This window comes from Orcinus orca, chromosome 11, assembly GCF_937001465.1.
Source record: "Orcinus orca chromosome 11, mOrcOrc1.1, whole genome shotgun sequence".
Classification (NCBI taxonomy): Eukaryota; Metazoa; Chordata; class Mammalia; order Artiodactyla; family Delphinidae; genus Orcinus; species Orcinus orca.
The window spans coordinates 882,557-895,515 of NC_064569.1; the positions used below are offsets into that span (position 1 = coordinate 882,557).

Here is a 12,959-nt window from a genome sequence, read left to right on the forward strand (position 1 = left end):
AATAGCAAGAAGCCTGAAACCCAGTGGGAAATGTTTGTTAATCTAAATACTTAGGAAATTTAGCAGTGGAGAAATCTTCTGAGGAAAGTTTTGGAATTTCCCTTTTAATTAGAGGGGAAGGCTGAGTAAGATTCACCAGAGCTGATTTAGTACATCAACAGCTTGTCAGCTCCAAAGGACACAGGGGGTGATGGTTCCAGGCCTTTAGACACAGCCTGATCCAAATAGGACCTTTATTGTTGTTGAGCCTGAGTTTAATACATGCAGACCACGCACGGGGCACAGGAGAAACTTAACAGAAACAGTTCCTTTTCTTGAGCTCACATTTTAGTAAGAACTTTATGTTATTGATAAAATGTTATGTTTTCCAACTTTTCCCCTCTTTTCTCTTATGGGTAGATTGTTAATCCTTTCTTCTCCCTGAGGATGATTTTCATTTCATTAGTAAAAGGAAGTGAGAGAGAGAGGTTTGCTCTCCGATTTCAGTGAGGCCTGCACCCTGGATTTTAGCTGAAAGACCGAGAAATAATGATGACTCTGTGATACCATGTTTTCTGGTCTGGGGACAAGCAGCCCATCTTGACACATTTTCCTCGTCCTGTTTCTCAGAGATTTTGATTCTTTGGATGAGCAAAATGTGGAGAAGAATAACCAGCTGGCCTTTGATATTGCTGAGAAGGAGCTGGGCATTTCTCCCATCATGACAGGCAGAGAGATGGCCTCGGTGGGGGAGCCGGACAAGCTGTCCATGGTGATGTACCTGACCCAGTTCTACGAGATGTTCAGGGACTCGCTCCCCTCCCGAGGTAAGGGCCCCCCAGGGGTGCTGCCGTGTGGCTCCCCTGCCTCTCCTTCCCCTGTGCCCCTTCTTCCAGCAGACCCGCTTCTCTGCACTGTTGTCAGCCCGTCGTTCTGACCCGGGTCTTGCTCAGCAAACCTGCAGTTGTGGAGGCCATGAGCATTCCCGTCTAGAACCTTGTCCTTGACTCCACCACCCTTGTTCCCTTTCTCTCAGAACCAGACTTTTTGAAAAGGTGCTTTTGCTGTGGCCTGGACTTCCTCACTGCCTAATCTTTGTGACCCTTTGCAACCCGGCCAAAACTGTTGTCCGTGGTCGTGAAGAATCACCAGATGCATGTTCTTCCCTCCTCTCTCACCTCTCAGGTACCCAGCTGTTCTGCGTTGTTCAGCCCTTGGAATGACATCCTTTCTCTTGAAATTCTCTCTTCCTCTTGGCTTCTGTGATCCCGGACTATACTTGCTTTGTTCTCTTTCTTCTGTTAACTGTTCCTTTTCTGTCTTCTCTTTCTTCTCCTACCTTTTAGTGTTTCCAAAAATCTTCCCTTGGCCCTCAGGCTGTCAGAAAACAGACTGAGTAAGCATCATGATGCTTACAAGTGTTGACCATGGTACCTGACCTGGTTTACATCCCATTGCCTCCACCTAAAGTCACTAAACTTCCCTGTGCCTCAGTTTCCCCATCTGTAAAGTGGGGATAATATGTACATGGCTAGATTGTAGTACGCTAAGAAGAGTGTTTGGCGAATGGAAGCACTTAAACAAATGTTAGCAATGTATTATTAGTTTCAATTATTATTTCAACATTGCTATTGTTACTAATAAAACATTGGAACCCACAGAGTTTAGGTACCATTCTCCAGTGCTTCTGGCCCATGTACTTGTAGACATCTGTGGCTTTCTTTCATTAGAGATGCAGTTCTTACAACAGACATGCACAACTCTGACATCAACAAGCACACCCTGAACCCATGACCTGAGTCCCGTCTCCTCCCCGCCGATGACCCTCCCTTTCTCTCCCGACCTGAACTTTTCATCTTGAAGTGAGGCTTCGGCACTCTGTTGTAATCAGCAAGCAGATTGCAGCGTCTGAAAAGCAAAAGTGGAGGTTTTTGTGACTGAAGTGGATTGGGGCAAGAGTTGGTTTTGTTTGTATGGATGGAGAAGAGAAGGCCCAGCGTCCAGGGCTCCGTGTGCATTTTCTCTGTGGGGTTCAGAGTGCACGAACCCTCAGAGCTTCCTGAGGTTCTGAGAGCCTCCTGCAAGGAGGCACCCTCAGGGCTGTCCTTGGACACTGCTGGTTTCTACCCACAGACGCCTTGGACCTGAATGCTGAGGAGAGGGCCGTCCTGGTAGCCAGCACTAAATCCCCTATCTCCTTCCTGAGCAAGCTGGGGCAGACCATTTCTCGGAAGCGCTCTCCCAAGGTAAGTGGAAGGGTTTTTCCTCCAGCTGCAGAACTAATGGTACAGTGCAGTGACTAGAGGAATGCGGTTTCCCTTTGCTCTTGGTGCAGGACAAAAAGGAAAAGGACTTGGATGGTGCTGGGAAGAGGAGAAAGACCAGCCAGTCGGAAGAGGTGAGAAATATCTGGAATTTGCCAGAAAGATTGTACTGAATTGCCCTCCTTGGCTGAAACGCTTAATTCCCAAATCGGTATTGCTAGATCTTTTCAGTTCACTCTTTGTGAGAATTGTTGTGCACAGATGCTTTCTGTGGCCTTTTGCCTTTGTGTAATTTTTTGGAGAGCATCCAGGGAACGCACACATGTGCTCTGGGCCTTCCTGTCTCTTTGGAATCCCATATGTGGCGAAGGGCAGCAGCTTTCCTGGGATGTGACCACACCAGCAAGAGCCCGAGTACCTCTTCATACTGCCCCTGGGCCCGAGGCCATCTTGAGATTTGAACCTTGAGGAGAGCCACTGAGCTCGACCTAAAGCAGGGACCAGCCGCTGTGCCAGGCCCTGGGGTGTGGGCAGGGGCTCCTCTAACCGAGGCTGGCTCTTGATACCCCTGTTCACCAGGAGGACGCACCCCGGGGCTACAGAGGAGGAAGGCCTACGCTGGTGAGCACACTGAGCGACCGGAGGGTGGATGTGGCCCTTGGCAACCAGAACAAGGTGAAGTACATGGCGACCCAGCTGCTGGCCAAGTTTGAGGAGAACGCGCCCGCGCAGTCCACGGGCGTGAGGAGACAGGTAAGCCCGGCTCACACCTCGCCCGCCCGGACCTGGGCTGGCCACAGAGGAAAGGGGGGTTAGTGAGTGAGACGGGGAACTTCCCGGTCCTGAGGGCTCAGGGCTCGAGACTGGCGTCTGCGTGGGGCAGGGACGAGGGTTCCTGTCCTTACCAGCCAGGCCCACCTGAGGATCTTTAAAACGGGGTGTCCAGGTCTGTGTACGTAGGTGTGTGTTCACATACATGCATACGTAAGTAATATAAGAGGTACCTGCTTATTGAGGAAAATACTGGAAAGTGTAATTAAGGCCCCTATAATTCTGTTAATATTTTGCTATGTTTCTTTCTGGTCCTTTTTTAGTGCATTCTTGTTTTCATGGTTGAGGTCATTCTTAACGTACACTTTCCTGTTCTGCTTTCTTCATGTAACTTTGGGTGTATTTCCATGTTCCAAACTCTATAAGCCTCTTCCAAAGTGTGTGCTCCATGCTTTTCCTAACTCCTCCTCTGGTGCTGGATGTTTAGTTGTTTCTCATCTTTGATGAAGGGCAGAGAGGTAGACACTCTTGTGTGTTGCACGTGGTTTTCCTAACTGTCCTTGAACTAGGTCACGAGTGTGAGCACTGTAAAGGTTCTCCGTGGACTGCCCTCACTCCCCAAGTCCTGCCGAGGGCTGGACTGCCATGTCTGTTAGGTCTCGTCTCTCCTCTTGCTTGTCTAAAAGTCACTAAGGCTTCTCACAAGAGGAGGTACAGGCATTGTGAGATCCACAATGAACATTTCTTCTAAAACTCCGTGTGCGGGGAGCACCTCTTCATCTTCGCCACGTGCGCCAGCCCTTGTTCCTGTGGACCAGGGACCAGGCCGACCCCATCACTGACTTCTTCCCACGTCTAGTGCTTGGTTAGATCCTCACGCTCCAGGCGTTCGTGCCGAGGCCCACAGAGAGCGTGCAGGCTCGATTGTGAACGTGTGAGGCTGCCGGGCGGCCGTAGCAGCCCAGGTTCCATCCTCCTCAGCAAGGCTGGGGTGCTCTCCACTAGAGGAAGTGTGTCCCCACTCATTTTGAGTGGTAAGATTCATTTTCCAAGCCAGAATTAGTGGTTTAGGCTCAGAGCATTGAGCTTGGGAAAAGGATAATCAGAATTACAGTTTCTGTTTGTCTTTTCTTTTGCATTTGGCTTCGCCCGAGTTGGGGAGGGAGGATTTTCCTTTGTAAGTGTAACTTCCTAGAGCTAATTCTGTGCACCCTCCTTCAGTTCTTAGATGAGTGTCTATCCTCCGGGAGAACCATTTTTGTGTCTGCTACCGTAATGCTTTTTTTTTTTTTTTTTTTGTCTCCGTGTCCTGTCCCCTATCCAATACTTGGCCTGTGTGTCACAGCCGACACAAGAGCGTGGGCTCAGCCAGCCGTCCTGCTGCCTGCCTGAGCAGGGCCGCCCTGCTCCCGCCCCCCAGTGGAAACAGGTAAAGGAACTGCCCAGGGACCAGAATGGGTGCTGGGCCTTCCCACCTGCTCCTCCTCCGAGCCAGCCGGGTGGGGCCTGCACTGTAGAGCCCTAGGTCACGGGGTGGGGATCTCTGTGCTCATTTGAGTGGCGACTCTGGGGGAAGGTTTAACAGACACTACTGATAGTATTGCATGACTTGTTTAACTCCTTGGGATTTGGGAAACCCGTGAAAAGGGTGGGCTGTTATATTGGTGTTGAAACTAGCTGAAGTTATGTGGTACCTGTGTTCAGGTACTTAGCCTTTGGGGTTTTGCTGTTATAACCTTTGTCCCAAGTTGACCTTTGGCTGAAACGCATCCGCGTGACCCCTGGAGGACAATCCCGAGTTTCTAGAGCTTGGGGCTCGGGGCAGTGGTCTTCTCGTGTTAAACAGGAAAATGTTACCCAAGAAATAGTCTCAAACTGGTTTTTTCCTTGTTTCAGATCATGGACAGAGATGATCATGGGCGTTTTCTCAGTGTTTTGTCCACATTTAAAATACTCTTTTTGGAAATTTTCACTAAAGTTTCTGCAAGATCTCCTGTAAAGCTGCTTCTCCTACATAGTATAGAGTGGGGCGGAAAGAAAGAGGGGCTGGCGCCTGGCGGGGAACAGGAAACCCGCCAGAGCGATGGGAGGCCTCTGCTCTGTTCCCCCCATGTCACAGCCCTGAGTGCGGCCTGGGTTTGCTGTCTCTTGGTTTGGAATCGCTGAGGACTGGGGTTCTGAGCAGTCAGAGGGGCTGACCCTGATTCCCTCCTGTGATGGGAGGTGCTGGGGAGTGGTGAGTTAGATTTGAGTTGAATTACACTTAGGGCAGAATGTTTCTTTCTGACTTTTCTTTTGATAATATGCACGTTAAGGCAGGGCCCGTGAGGCTGAGGTGGAAGCTTGGGAGCAGCGTCCAAAGTCACCATGAAGCCAAGCTGCCTCTCTCCCCATGCTTGGGGAGGGGAGGTCTTCTGAGGAAAACTCATTAGAAATTCACTTCTATTTTCCTTACTTACCCTTTGCCTAGGGTAGACCTTTGAAGTCTAGGTGGAAGGTATGATTTGAAGGTCAGTCTTGAATTGAGTATTACTAAAGGGGAAGGTGAACTCTGCACTACATTCCCAGGTTCTTACACTAGTCACGGAGGTGGACTGAGACAGGGAAGCACAGTTGGTGGGTGAAGAGGTGACTCTGAGTGGCACGTCCTGGAGTGGCTCTGGGTGGGCATCCCAGGAAGCCCGGGTCAGGGACCCGAGGGGCTGGCTCGACCGCCACTGCTGCCTCCGTCCCGTGGAAGATGGGCTTGGCTTCCGCTGGGTGCTGGGCTGCAGGGGTGCCCAGAGCCCTGCTTCTCCTGTTGCTGCAGCGGCTGGGAGCCTCCACCCTGTGCGGGTGCTGCCTGACGCACCCAGGTGATTTGTGATCACGGTTGGTGGCGTTGAGTATGTACCGCCAGGCTCTCCAGGCCGAACAGACCCTTAAAGTGAAGCCTGGTCTGGGGAAGGGGTACCGGAGATGCCGGTCAGGAGCAGCAGCCGGGTAGCTGGACCCCGTTAGATCCTATGTGTAGAGCGGAATTGTAATGTGCTGGGCTGTGAGAGGACCCGTGTCACACAGCTCTCACGTCCTCCTGAGATGTGTTCACAAACGACTTATCCCCAGTGCTAAGTCAGGGATGGCGTTATGAGCCTTGCTTTGCCCATTTATCCCCTGAAAGACAGAGCACTGGAGGGCCACGCCAGTTGACGCACCAGTCCAGGGGCACAGGAAGTCCAGGGGTGCGCCCTGGGGGCTGACGGCGTGCCTTCCTGTGACTCACTTGCTGTTCCCCTGGAAGCGGCTCCAACTGAGGCAGGCGGGTGTGGCGAGCACAGTGGTGAGGAAGAGTGTGGGGATGCTCGCTTCTCGTCACCTTCTGTGGCGTCACCCGGCTCTTCCCTCCCCACCTCATCCCCTTCTGATCTCAGAAATGGGTCCTGCAGGCGAATTCTGCGGTTAAGCAGCCTTGGTTTGGCTGTAGATGGTCAGTGGTGTGGGAACAGACAGAGGAGTGGGTTCTGTGGCCTCTTCCCCTCCAGGCTTTGCTGGGAGCCGCCTCACACGGTAGCTCTGGACGTGAGGAACCTGAGGCTTCCTCTGACTCGGGAATCTGGTGGTTCCTTTAGCACTGCAGGGTTCTGTCAATCAGAGACAGGTTCACAGGAAGCGGACACCGTGGGAAAGTGATCCACAGACATTGTGTGGTGTCAGTTAGCGAAAGGTGTTAATTTTATACCCTGTTTCCTGTTCGTTCTTGTATTTCTGTGGTCGTCTCCCAGAACCTTCCGCGTGTGAGTGAGGGGACTGAGCAGGGGGAAGCAGTGGCAGGACGTGGGCGTGGGTGGCCCAGGAGGTGCTGGTCTGCTGCTGCAGGTGCCCGGGCGCCCCCGCTGTGGGCAGCAGTCGCCACGCTCCCCCCGTAACGGGAGTCTGTGTGCCCTTCTCTCTACTTGTAACTGAGCCCCTTTTACCCCCCAGCCTCCCTGATAAGCCAGCAGAGAAGAATATGCCCTGGTCCCTGGCATTTAGAAAGTGCTGCTGTGCAAGTCCTGACCCCGCAGTGGCTGCAGAGATGACTCTGGGATCTGCAGACAGAGCACCTCTGCCCCGAGGCCACGACAGGCGGGACAGGCCCCTGCCTGAACACGCTAGTTTGTGCTGAGGATGGATGGGTGGGGAAGGGCCTCTGGGATGCTTTTGGCAAATGCCTTCAGTCCTTCCAGACCCAGCCTCAACGTGGCCACCATTTCACCTGTGTTCTCTCTGTTTGTGTCTATTGGCGTAAAAGCGACAGGAAAAGGAGCATTCTCGGACCTGCCCCAAAAAAGTGATCACTCTCTCTCCTCCTCCTACTCCGCCTCCCTGTCGGGCACGTGGCGACCAGCAGGTGACCCCCTCTGCATGCTCCGCTGTCCTGTGTGCCTGCCTGCCTGTGTGGGTGGCCAGGGGAGAGACCAAGTCAGGATCCCCTCATTTCAGTGATGACTTACTGGCGAAACGACCTTTGCCTGTGGGCCTCAGGATAGCACATCGTCCGTTCAAACCCTGGGTAGTTTAATCTAGTCCCGCATCACAGGACTACAACTGTGCAGCCACAAACTAAAATTTAAACTGTACTTGACACAGATGCGAGGTCCAAAAGCCCTGGAGAGCATTTTTATGTAACCCCATTGAAATCAGCCATTTTTGTCTTGCTGCCCAAGGAGATACTGTTAAGGTGAATGTTGGGAAGCTTTTTATAGGGCTCCACTCTGTGAGTTTGGCTCCTTCTGATTTTGAGAGCCCTGCCTCTTGCTTATCCAGCTTTTGCCAACAAACAGCTGCCCTTTCCGTCCGCCCCACTCACTGTCCAGGCAGACCACTGGAGAAGTGCTTCAAGGCGAGTTAACCCCACGTGCTTTGCGGCCAGCACGCTCGTATGAAGTGCGTTTATAGAACGGCTTTTTTCACTTGTGTTGTATGTCCCTATAAAGTAAAACACTGATTTTGAAGGTAGGATCTGTGGAAAGACATTTTCTCAGCTATGGTAGCCTATTTAGAAGGTGATCCCATAATGTGTCTGATATGCAGGGGCCCAGCCTATGTCCCTGGGTCTGGACGCTGAACCCTTGTAGGGTAGTGACCACCCTGGGCCCTGTCTCTGCCCAAGAACCAACGTGGGGCATTTCCTCTGACTCAGGCAGTGTTCTCAGTGCTTTTCCTGTGTCATCTTGGTCTGTTCTCACAATAAGCCTACGAGGCAGGTCCTGTTATCCTCACCTTTTACAGATGAGGAGACCGTGGTGCAGGCTAGGGGGGCCAAGTAGTTGTGCGAAGTCACACAGTGAGCAGAGAGCTAGGAGCTGAACCCAAGTGGTGTGACTCTGGAGCCCGAGCCCCGGCCTCGTCCTGCCCGCGGACACTGCGCGCTCACGGGCTCTGGACAACAGAGTGGCCACGTCGGGAGCTCCGGGTCAGTTCTTGCAGCAGGGCAGGGCCATACGGTGAGTGCTGGGCTATCCAGAGAGTGACTAGGGGCCTAGACGGCCCAACCCCACGTCACTGTGTTAGTGGTTTCCTCAGGGCAGCGGAGGCGGCGTGGGCCTGGGTCACGGTCCCCAGCCTCTTGGGTGCAGCTTCTGTGCTCCCCTCGCCCCTTAGTGCTGTGCGCTCTTGGAGTCTCCCGTGGGCTGTTGTCGCCTCTAATGCCTTGGTGTGGAAGCTTCACCCTCCTAACCTGCCTCTCCTGTTAGCCTTCCGTTGAATGCCTCTGATCACGTGCCGCTGTGTGAAAGAAATATGTTTGTTCCACCTGTGTACTAACCGTAGTTCCTTATTTATCCACGTAGCTGACCTCGTTGGAGGCCAGGTGGGAGAACAGCTCTGCAGAGCTGCCCTTGGGTCACAGGATTTGATGTAGACGGGACTGTGGTTACTTGGGGTTGGGGACCAGTAGACAACAGCTTATGTGTTGAAATGAGCTCTCACTTTCTGGGGCTGTCACTTAGTAGGTCCAGATAGAGCATTTGGATGGAGCTTAAGTTTCTATTTTGTTGCCAACAGACGTACAGCGATCTTGATGCTGACAGCCGTGGCAAGCAGAGTCCCCACCACGAGAGGGTAAAAGCACGACTGTGGCATGGGGTGCTGGCAGCCACACAGATGCGGCACGCTGGGGTGGGGGCGCAGGCGTGGCCCCTCTCCTTGCTTTTTCCACACTCTGGTCTCCCAGCCAAGAGCCGGGACTCTTTTCGCTTACAGTGATGACCCTTGCAAATAGCATTCACAGTGGAACATCCATCCACTCAGCGTCAGACCAGATAGGAACCCTGAGAGTTTGTGCCCTGTGAGCGGCCTCTTCCCCTCCCTGCGCCCCCTTCCCACTCCCAGATACGCACCTTTGGCTTCTGGGGAAGGGTCGAGGTCAGTAAGCAGGAGGCGCTTGCTTGGCTACTTCCGGGATCCTGACGCAGAAATGCTGAGAAAGCCAAAGCTCTTAGAGCATGGGGATTCTTGAGGTGTGAAGAGGACGGGGCGGGGAAGGAAGGTGATGACAAGACAGGGTCCATAATGAAAAGTGGTATCTGTTCGAGACGCTAGTAGGGAGATGCCTGAGCACACCTGGCCATCGTATGATCTGACGAGTTGCAGAGATGCTCATCTCAAAACCTGCTGACTATGAAACTGTTTTGGTTGTTATTGTTACCCTTAAATGGAGGCCTGAGTGGGTGTAGCTCTGCAGCCAGAATGAAGAATCATCTCTAACTGTTCATTTCACATGGGCCCTCTCCTCTTATTTTTGCCTCCCCCTCTGCCTTTGCTCTCTGAGAAATGCCCTCATGGCTGAGCAGTAAGTCTGGTTCCCTCCTGGACCCATTAGGAAAGTAGTGGTAGCACTGTCTTCCTACCAGTTGCCAGGCAGGAAGCAGGCCCGGGGTGGGGGAGGGGGGCCTTTCCATGTCACCCGTGTCACCCACAGCTTCACTGCCTGTGCCCAGCCTTTCTTCCTTCTTCCCAGGCTGGTTCCTGTCAAGAAGAAAGCTAGGCACTTTGACTGCACAGGGCAATGCCCTCCGTTTTGGGGAATGCCTATCTGAGGAGGTGCTGATGGTCTTGGATGAAACAGGGTCTCAGTGGGGAGCGGAGGGAAGTAGGTGGAGGAAAGAGAGATTGAATGGGGAAGCTGGTAGAAGTTGGGGCTGCAGGGCACCGAGGACAGGTGGGATTTGGAGCTCAGGAAGCAGCAGGGTTGGCGGGAGTTTTCCTTCATTTCCCCGGTGGGCTGGTCTCCAGGGTCTTCGGTGCAGGGTTCCAATCCAGGTACTCCTGGGGGGTCACTGTTTTTGTTCCTTCCCGGACTCTCCCTCTACCGCCCACCAGTCCAGCTGTGCGCTTGCCTGCTCGCTGCCGTCCAGGGAGTTTCTCTCTGAGCCTCTGGAGCAGAGGCTGGTGACACCCCCCATCACCCGTGACACGCCTGAAGCTTTGAAGTTAGTGCGAGCTGAAGGCCGAGGGGTGCTTCTTCCCTGCGGCCCGCAGGTATCTCAGCCCGAACCTGCAGGCAGCGAAGCGGTTACTGCTCGCCAAGCTCGCAGCCCCTCCTGGCTTGGGGACCGGACAGTGCCTGGCTGCTGGGCCCACTTTTGCTCCACGTGCTGCATGCAGTCTGCAGAGGGTTGGGGCCAGCTCCGGGGCAAGCTCTGTATCTGAGCCCCACCAGGAGGAGGAGGAGGGGCCCCTTTCCTGGCTTTTATGGAGAAAGCGAGCTTTGCTCCAGAGCTGTCGTCTCCTGTCTGCTCCTCTTAAGGCCAGCAGAGTGACGAGCCGGTGGAATCTCCTTGTGCTCAAGAGAAATTCCAGCCCAGGCCGTGAGGGGCTCTGCAGGGCACACAGGACGTGTGAATAGGACACTGCCTGCTGGCTGGCAGCACTGTGCACTTGAGAGCAGGGGTGCAGACAAGGTTTCCTGGGGGGCCGTGTTCCAGTGTGGGTGTGGCTGTGAGTGTGAGGCACAGTGGGAGCCTGGAATGAGCCACTGATGCTTCTGGAACTAAGAGCGTTTCTATACTGCATTTGTCATCCAGATAAAGGGTCTGTGTTCCTTGTGTTCAGGTCAGCGTGTAACTTTTAACTTAACGTTTCCTTTGATTTTTTTCTCCGTCTTGTATTTTATAGCCAGAGCCTGAGCCTTCTCGTCGATTTTTTGTCGACCAGTGGGAGCTTTCTCTAAGCCTCCGCTCCGCCAGCCGCCCTGCCTCTCCCTCCTCTGACTTCCTCCGACAGGTAGCGGGGCCCAGGGCTTGGCCAGGCTCGTCCTCTTCAGCCTGCACTTTCTTCACCCACACGAACGGCAGCCTGTCTCCTTAGGAATCCAGTTGTGTGTGTCCGTCATGCATGTGAGGTCGGTAGGCGTCCACCTGAGTTAAGGAGGCTGCTAGCTTCACTGCAGCAAATTCTGTCCCAGTCAACCCATTTTCATTATAGTCCAACTGTATCAAATAATGAGAAAGCACTTTGTAGCCATTAGCTTTTTTTAACTCCAGACCTCTTCCTATTAATGTGTTATAAAATATGAACCATTGTGTAATTAAATCTCTTAAAGAGAGTGGTGGATACACAGTATTCTGGGTGCCTCTTGAATTGTAATCTCTTAAGGAAGAGCTCTGCTGTTTCCTATGATGGAACTGACCCAGCTGTGGACGAGTTTACAGAGAGATTGCAGGGGCTTTTGTCCTTTCTGTTTGTTTCCTGTTCTTGAGCTGGTAGCAGACTGTAGAGAATGATACGCATGTGTGGTGGCCACAGTATAAGTCCAGAGAGTACTACATTTCGACTGTTTCTTAAGAGTGGGGAGAGGAAAACCATCTGCTTTTCATGCCAGAAACAAATAGGACTCGAGTCTCCACCTCTCTTAGGGGTGTGCTCGTCAGTACTGTCACATCGCTGAGAACTGAAGTTGACAGATGCCTTTGCACTAGCAGCCCTGGGCTATACTTGCTGAGAGTGCTGGTTCTGATGGGAGAGCAGGGTCCTGGCTGAACAGGGAGGACCCTGGGCTTGCCCAGTGTCCCAGCCTCAGACTTGGCATCTGGTCCACGCTCCCACTCATCTGCTGCAGTTTCCTACTCCCTGGCGTCAGCTGTTCGATGCTCAGCTTGGCTGTGCCTGGGTTCCTGTCTGTTCCAGGCTTAAGCTTCCCTAATGTTTCTAATCCAAAGAAGGCTTAGGTCTAAGAGCCACTTGTGTTTCTCGACCACAGATGGGTATAAGCTGTGGAGTTAACGAGCAGATGGCACTATCCTTTGGAAATCGCCTTATTTTAAATTGAAAATATAATTGACTCCTCAGTTCCAGCTGAACCTTGGAGAATCGTTTGCTCATTTGTGCTGCTGTCGTGCTTGTATTTACACCGGGTCAGTTTCCCCCTAGGGCATTCCTCTGGTTTGTCCCTGCCCCGCCCAGGACGTGCCATTGCTCAGGCTGGTGATTCTTTTACACACGGTTTCGTGTGTTCAGACCGTTTCCTGATGGGGTTGTTGGCATCCCCAGCACAACTGCTCCCGGCATGTTTTGGATTTGGAATTAGAGTGAGGGCTCCTCAGACCCGGCGGGCACACAGCTGCTGAGAGGCGTGTCATACACACTGGGTGTCTGGGCCGTCCGCACAGGACGAGCTCAAAGCTGGGCTCCCACAGGAAGGTTTGCCATTGAAATTTATAGTTTTCTCCTGCTGCTTTTTCAACATTGCTAGAAAGAGGATTGAGGTGGTTGGATTTTTTTTCTTTTATCTTGTTTCAACGTATAAAGATATAACCCCTCCTGGACTAGAAACACTTTCTGGCTTCCACAGCAGCCGTGTCAGCAGTGCCCCAGCTGGTCCGGAAGGCTTGGTCTCAGGGCTCAGGGGAACACAGAAGTCTCCATGGGGAGAACGGGCAGAGAACGGTTCTTCCTGGTAAAGCCCGGGGGCCTCTGGTGCACAGG

At 52.9% G+C, this 12,959-nt stretch overlaps 1 protein-coding gene across 14 annotated transcripts in view; it reads left to right on the forward strand.

Moving 5' to 3' along the window:
- MICAL3 (microtubule associated monooxygenase, calponin and LIM domain containing 3) overlaps positions 1–12,959 on the forward strand; it is a 147,978-nt gene that overhangs the window by 63,571 nt on the left and 71,448 nt on the right. For 4 of the 14 annotated variants that reach the window (XM_049694790.1, XM_049694791.1, XM_049694796.1 and 1 more), the window contains exons 14-21: positions 610–806; positions 2,113–2,225; positions 2,315–2,377; positions 2,823–2,996; positions 4,360–4,443; positions 7,285–7,383; positions 9,039–9,095; positions 11,151–11,258. In XM_049694790.1, the coding sequence (XP_049550747.1) occupies positions 610–806; positions 2,113–2,225; positions 2,315–2,377; positions 2,823–2,996; positions 4,360–4,443; positions 7,285–7,383; positions 9,039–9,095; positions 11,151–11,258 (895 nt within the window). The other 10 variants (XM_049694798.1, XM_049694799.1, XM_049694794.1 and 7 more) reach the window with 9 other exon arrangements.